At 47.6% G+C, this 7,502-nt stretch overlaps 1 protein-coding gene across 1 annotated transcript in view; it reads left to right on the forward strand.

The window, feature by feature from the left end:
• The window catches only part of LOC130579308 (arginine-glutamic acid dipeptide repeats protein-like), a 157,160-nt gene that overhangs the window by 48,995 nt on the left and 100,663 nt on the right, over positions 1 to 7,502 (forward strand). Inside the window, exon 3 of the mRNA XM_057375994.1 lies at positions 1,019 to 1,483. Within this exon, the coding sequence (XP_057231977.1) occupies positions 1,165 to 1,483 (319 nt within the window). The 5' untranslated portion in view covers positions 1,019 to 1,164. The remainder of the gene's footprint in view (positions 1 to 1,018; positions 1,484 to 7,502) is intronic.

Genomic DNA, 7,502 nt, shown 5'->3' on the forward strand with positions numbered 1-7,502 from the left:
CCAGTGCTGCAGGGACAAGAGCGTTGTGGGCTGAGATTTGTGTGGGACTGGAGGAAATTCCAGTGTGTGGCATCAGGGGCTCCTCAGCTGACTTCTCCAAAATCAAAGCAGCCTTTTCCCTTCTCTGATGTGGTTTCAAAAGCTGAATGCATGAGCAGTCAATGTTCTCAGGCCTTTCTGCCTCGATGTTCTACACCGTGGTTTAATTCCAATCTAATTCCAAATTGCACCACATAGCAGCTTCCTGGAAACTCAGAATTGGGTATGGGAAATTCAGCATTATGGGTGAATCAAAGAAAAAAAGAGAATTTACCTTTGTGTGTTGAATACCTCCTTTTTTGCAATACCCTTATTTTGTGAAAAGTCCTATTTTCACGGGTGGAAAAGCAGATTTTGTTGGTGCAGTTGTAACCACTGGGGTTTGGTTGGGTTTCAATGAATTAATTCCTGTAATCTGTGGATTACAGGTTGGGTCTATTTTTGGAAGAGCAGGGTAGGGACAGGACTGACAGATTGCCCTGAAGTGGCAGATGGCATCGCTTCCCCAGGCCCAGCTTTGTAGGGCACGGCTTAGATGTGCTGCTGAGGGGAAATAGAGCTGAATTTGCTGAACTCTGTCATCTCCAGACAGAGCTGGGCACCCTTCCTTCCCTCTGTGCCCTTGGCCCTTCCTCGGTGTTTTATGGGGTTTGGTTTTCACACTTGGTGTTAGCTCTGGATATAAAATCCCTATTCTCAGAGAGCATTTCCCATCCATGAAGTTATTACCTGTCTACAGTGCACAGARGAAATTTTTTAAGGAGTTGAGGGGTCTTTTTTGAGGATGGAGGTGTCTTCAAACATGTGCAGACACTGAAGTCTTCAAAAGGCTGCTTTATATTTTACTGTTTGCTTTCCATGCTGAGCTGCTTTAGGATGCGGGCTTTTATTTGATTTTAATTTTAATTTTCAGATATTGAAATAATTTTAAATACTAACATCACCTTTTCCCCTCTTTCTCTCCCCTCGCCTCTTCAAGAACCTTTTTAAAACGCTGGGGTTGCTGGAGTGGTTGAATTTTTCCTGGCTTTGAGTGAGAAATTCAGAAGACTGAAGCCCAGGCTCACTGTCTACCTTTCACGGAGGCCCAGCCGTGAGAGGACAGAAGAAGGCACGTGGCGAATCATGACAGCAGACAAGGAGAAAGACAAAGACAAGGACAGGGACAGGGACCGGGACAAGGAGAGGGACAAAMGGGACAAAACCAGGGAGAGCGAGAACTCGCGGCCCCGGCGCAGCTGCACCTTGGAGGGAGGTGCCAAAAACTACGCCGAGAGTGACCACAGCGAGGACGAGGACAATGACAACAACAGTGCCACCACCGAGGAGTCCACCAAGAAGAGCAAAAAGAAACCMCCCAAGAAGAAATCGCGCTACGAGAGGACGGACAACGGCGAGATCACGTCCTTCATCACCGAGGATGATGTGGTGTACAGGCCTGGAGGTGAGRAATGCTCATTTGTGGGGTTTGTTTTGGGAGGGTTTGTGGGACAGAGCTGCCAGGGAGGGCTGCAGACAGCACAGGAATTATCCCAGCACAGGGTGCTCTCTGGAGTTATCCCAGCACAGGGTGCCTTCTGGAATTATCCCATCCCAGCATGAGTGTTCCCTGTTATCCCAGCCCCGGGTGCTCCCTGGAGTTATCCCAGCCCATGATGGTCCCATCTCAGGGTGCTCCCTGGAGTTATTCCAGCACAGGGGGCTCCCTGGAATTATCCCATCCCGGGGGGCTCCTTGGAATTATCCCATCCCAGGGTGCTCTCTGGAGTTATCCCAGCACAGGGTGAGTGTTCCCTGTTATCACATCCCATGGTGCTCTCTGGAATTATCCCATTCCATGGTGTTCCCTGTTATCCCAGTCCACAGTGCTCCCCATGATTATATCATCCCATGGTGCTCCCTGGATTTAGTCCAGCCCATGGTGGTCCCATCCCAGGGTGCTCTCCATGATGATCCCAGCCCTTGGTGTTCCCCATGATGATCCCATCCCATGGTGCTCCCTGGATTTATTCCATTCCATGGTTCTCCCTCTTATCCCATCCCAGGGTTATCCCTGGATTTATCCCATTCCATTGTGCTCCCTGTTATCCCATCCCATGGTGCTCCCTGTCATTATCCCACCCCAGGGTACTCCCCATGATGATCCCATCCCATGTGCTCCCTGGATTTATTCCATTTCATGGTGGTCCCTGTTATCCCATCCCAGGGTGGTCCCTGGGTTTATCCCAGTCCAGGATGTCCCCATGATGATCCCAGCCCAGGGTGCTCCCTGTTACCCCATCCCATGGTGCTCCCTGGAATTATCCCATTCCAGGGTGCTCCCTGTTATCCCATCCCATGGGTGACTGTTCCCTGTTATGCCACCCCAGGGTGCTCCCCATGATGATCCCACCCCAGGGTGCTCTCTGGAGTTGTCCCAGCCCATGGTGTTCCCTGTTATCACATCCCAGTGTGGTCCCTGGATTTATCCCACCCCATGGTGCTCCCCATGATGATCCCATCCCATGGTGCTCCCTGGATTTATCCCATTCCATGGTGGTCCCTGTTATCCCACCCCAGGGTGCTCCCCATGATGATCCCACCCCAGGGTGCTCCCCGTTTTGGGGTGCTCCCCGTTTTGGGGTGCTCCCCGTTTTGGGGTGCTCCCCGTTTTGGGGTGCTCCCCGTTTTGGGGTGCTCCCTGCCCTGGGATGGGATAATTCCAGGGCTGTGCTGTGTGGGGGCAGCTGCAGCTCCATCCTCCCCCTCCCACAGCAGAGCTGGGCAGCTCTTTGGCACTCAGCTCTGCCAGGATTAGTCAGAACAGCTTCTCTCTCGAAATGCTTCAGCTTCAATTGCAACTCATTTCATCAATCACTGCAAAGGAGCTGTTTTTGCCTCGCTGTCAGGGCTTGTGGCTGAGTAATATTTGTTTTTGAGCAGTGGCAACTGGGAGCCTGCGGAAGCGTCAGCTTTGGTGGCAATCTTATTTTCAGTGTCAGAGGATGAAAAATAATTCAGAATCTGTTGAGAACAGCTGTTGTGTGGGCCCAGGAGTACAATGTGATACACTGGCTTTATTGCAAAAAGAGTTTGCTTAAAATGAAGATGGGAAATCAGTTTGTGGTCTCAGTTTATGCTGTGGTAGGATGGAGCGTGGCTGTGGCTGATCCAAGGAAAGCCACAGTCCTTGTGATCATTGGGGTATTTTATAACTATTCTGTAATTTAAAAACCTGCTTATTGAATTTTACATTTTGCTAATAAGAGATGTACCCTGGCATTGGATCTTTCCTGTTCTGTTGGCTCTTTGTGCTGGTGTAAAGCTCATCTTGGAGGCTGCTGAGAGTGATGAGAACAAACATTAGCTCAGCTCTGGAGAGACCTGAGCGTGGCTGAAACCCTCACTGAATACACCATTTATACATTTGATTTAGAAGGTAATTTCGTATCAGGATTGAGATATTGAATGCACATTGCTGTGCTTGATGTGTTCTAAACCAACCTTAGTGTCCATTGCAAAGGGAGCTCTTGCAGCTCCTCACATCCAGGGAGATGTGTTTGGAGCTGAGGGTGCAAATTACATCAAATTTAAGAGGGATTAGAGAGTTTAAATTAATGAGACACAGCAAGGATTAGAAAGATGGAAATTAAAGGTGTGTGCAGAAGGGATAGCTGTCTTCAGCTTCCATCTTCCGGGCTTTAAGGAAAGAAAATCCTTTCCAATCAGTTGATTCTTTCTCTTGAAAGCTCTCATCTGATCTGGATGGAAGTTCAAGGTCTGCATTTCCCTCCTGTGAAGTCCTTAAATCTCATTCTGTGTTTACCCCATTGCTGTGCAGTGCTTAATCCAGCCCTTAATGCTGCTTTTTGCTGTGCTGAGCTCAGCAGCTGCACTGGAGCAACAGCAAATAAACTGTAAATAAACAGAAAATCAACATCATTGAGATTTTGTCGAGTGCAAGGTTGCCCTGCATTGTTCCCGTGTAAATAGTGCTCTTATTAATTTGCACAGATCTAATGAATGYGTGCACAGCTTTAAATAATGTATTAAAAGGAATTGAGCAGGGCTTAGACAACACTGTGCAATTAATCTTCTCTGCTTTGCTGGAAATCACACAGGCCTGTCCTAAAAGCTTGTTGGCCCAGTTCCCCATCTGTCCTCTCAGTTTCCACAACCTCCCTCCCATTTCCTTCCCAATCTAATCTCTGCCGTTTTCTTTCTTTCTTTCTTTTTTTTTTTTTTTTTTTCTCATCATTTTGCTGTTGTCAGAATTCCTGGTGGAGTAACATTAATTTTTGTTGCACGGTGTGTATTCAAATTTGCTTTAGGCTTCCTTAGCATAAAGTGATGATCATAGAATTGAGTTAAGACTGAGAGGGTTTTTTCTCTCCTCTTGGATTTCAGTTTGATTATTTAATGCTGATTTTCCTTCCATTTCCCAGGCAGATGATTCCCTTCTGTGCCAAAATCCACCTCAGGAAGGGCCATTCCTGTGTTAAAGCCCCAGAAGTGGCACTGAGGATGGTGGCACCAGAACTGGGTGAAAGTCTGGGGAAAAGAGGTGACTGTCACCTGGAGATGGGGACGGGATTGTTTGCTTTGCCTTTTAAATGTAGAAACATTTGAAAGGATGTGCAGGAATTAGAGGGATTTGTGAGGATGTGTTTGTGCAGTGACATCAGCAGCTGTGTGAGCAGGAGGGGAGCCAGCCTGAGGTTCCTTTGTGTCCCCCACATTCAGAAATGAGAGCCCATGGAGAGCTTTGGGTGCAGGGTGTTTGTGAAATATCACTGAGGAGCACTGGGAGCAAAYGTGGCACCTCCAGAAAAAGTTTTCTGTGGTGTTAAAAGCAGAAAAAGCCCATTACAAACAGCACGTGTGCAGCAGAGCTGCTCTGTGTCAGAGGAGGAGCTTTAGGCTGACTGATTATTTAATTAATTTCTTTTATCAGCCTAAATTCTCATTCCCACCCCTCCTCTCTTTTCATATGTTTGATTTCAAAAACAACTCCAAGACAGGAGGACCCCTGCACGGTGTCTTTGCTTTCAGGGTGGTGTTTTTGGTGGCACAACTTTCTCTAAAAACCTGTTTGCTTTGTCCTAGATCTGGTAACGAAGGGTGTGAGTGTTGTGGACATGCTTGAGAAGTGCAGGAAAATAATTGGTGTGGGAAATGATGTAGCTGGAGCCCTGAGCTGCAGAACAGTTGCTTTTATGAAATTGGGAGCTGCAGAGTACAATTAGCTGTCATTAATTTTGTTGAATAGAAATATGTTCCATTTATTGTACAATCAGGAGCCAGGCTTGAATGAGTTTAAATAGATGAAATCTAAATTATACTGACAGTCCATTAAACAGCAGCAAAACCCCTTAAAGAAAATGGATTCACTACGATACCRGTTTATAATAAAATCATTTGCCAAATAAGAACTATAGTGCAGGCCTTGGGAATCCTCCTGTGAGCTTCAGTAAATTGGTTGAAGCATTTATTGCAGAGCAGGGCTGGAGCCAGCAGTGGTGTTTGAAATGTGCTCAGCAGGCAGTGGCACCGGGAGATCAGGCTGGCAATTTGGTTGTTGTCAGCCATATGGGGGGAGAGGCAGCAGCTCAGCTCAGTTCAGCTCAGTTCCCTACCTGTTCCTGGGAATTTTGTTGTGCTCCTCACCATGAACCTGGCACTGCCAGGGCCCCTCTCTGCCCCTGCTCTGTGCTGCTCCAGGGCTGTCCCCATCCCTGTGACCTTTCTTTGCAAGGCTTTGGMCGTTTTCCTGTGCTTGGAACGCATGCAAGTTCAGATTTCAGCATTTGGAACTCCCTGAATGTTGATTCTGATCCTTTGAGAGGTGCCCCATGYTCATTGATGATCTGCTCCTGATGCCCTCGAGCCATTCTGGGGGTGCTCAGGGGTTCTGGTTTTCACTTGGGGCTCCTGAGACCCTTTGGGACTCACTTCCTGCTGGCTTTGGCTCAGGCAGGGGAGGATTTTGTTTGTGGGGAAGGATTCAGGATTTGTTTGTGGGGAAGGATTCAGGATTTGTTGGTGGGGAAGGATTCAGGATTGCTCAGGGGATTCAGGATTTTGTGGGGAAGGATTCAGGATTGCTCAGGGGATTCAGGATTTGTTTGTGGGGAAGGATTCAGGATTGCTCAGGGGGTTCAGGATTTGTTTTTGGGGAAGGATTCAGGATTTTTTTGTGGGGAAGGTTTCAGGATTGCTCAGGGGATTCAGGATTTGTTTGTGGGGAAGGATTCAGGATTCCTCAGGAAATTCAGGATTTGTTTGTGGGGAAGGATTCAGGATTTGTTTGTGGGGAAGGATTCAGGATTGTTCAGGAGATTCAGGATTTGTTTTTGGGGAAGGGTTCAGGATGGCTCAGGGGATTCAGGATTTTTTTGTGGGGAAGGTTTCAGGATTGCTCAGGGGATTCAGGATTTGTTTGTGGGGAAAGATTCAGGATTCCTCAGGGGTTGGCACAGGGCACTGGGACCACTGAGCCTTTTAACTGGAGACACCAGCGTGGAGGAATGTAAACATTCTCAAATTTTGGGGTGTAAATACCCTTTAATTGCTGGTCCCTGAACTTGGATTTGGGGTTTATACACGTGCACACCTGCAAAGAGTGAGCTTGTGGCTGGTGGAATCTGATGGGAAGGGATGTGGAGAATTCCTTGAATGGCTTTCCAGGAAAATCTTCCCTCTGGAAGTGTGGTGCTGTGCAGAGAGCTTTGGGCTTTGTTTTTTGGATGCTGCAGGTGTTGACTCTTTAGGTAAAACACAAAAGGATTCTCATTGTGAAGATGGTTACAACAAAACCCACAGCGTTTCAGCTCCTAAAGATTCAGAAAATGGAGCTGCTTGGGGTATTTTTCCCAAAGATTTTTTTTTTTTTATGTCCATGCATTGAAGCTCTAATTTTAAAAGCAGCTTTTAGTGTGGGAATATAAATGTAACCCTTCAGAAGTAGGGCACATCTGGTGAATATCACGAGCCCAAAGGCAGAATGACTCTGTACCATGTGTCGGGGAAATGCTTCATCTCCAGTGGGACGTTTTACACGGAATGGGGAAGTGAGCGATGCACTCATGGCTGGAATCAGCCAGGGAACGCAGGGAGCTCAGCATTTCCTTCCTCTGYTTWGCAAAGGTTATGGAAAGCCCTTTTATTTTGATTTTGTTGGTTATTTTTCTTTCCCCTCGGAGCATTTGCTGGTTTGTCTCTGCTGAGCTGTCACTGATGAGATGTTGGGTTTGTCTGAGGATGGTGCCTATGGAGAAAACCACAGGGGGAATTTGTAGTGTGGCCCTTTCTCTCGTGCCTGCTGGCYTTTTCCTTGCTCCAATTTCCTGCTAAATGAGGAGCCCGGGAGCGTGGCTGTCCTGCACTGAAAAAATTCAACTGCACTTGGCTGAGGCTGTGTGAGCCTGTGCAGAGCTCTGTGCAGCCAGGTAGGGCTGCAAAATGTGTGGGGTCAGGGGGAAAGG

Source organism: Malurus melanocephalus, unplaced genomic scaffold, assembly GCF_030028575.1.
Source record: "Malurus melanocephalus ecotype Western Australia unplaced genomic scaffold, MMel_1.1 scaffold_266, whole genome shotgun sequence".
NCBI lineage: Eukaryota > Metazoa > Chordata > Aves > Passeriformes > Maluridae > Malurus > Malurus melanocephalus.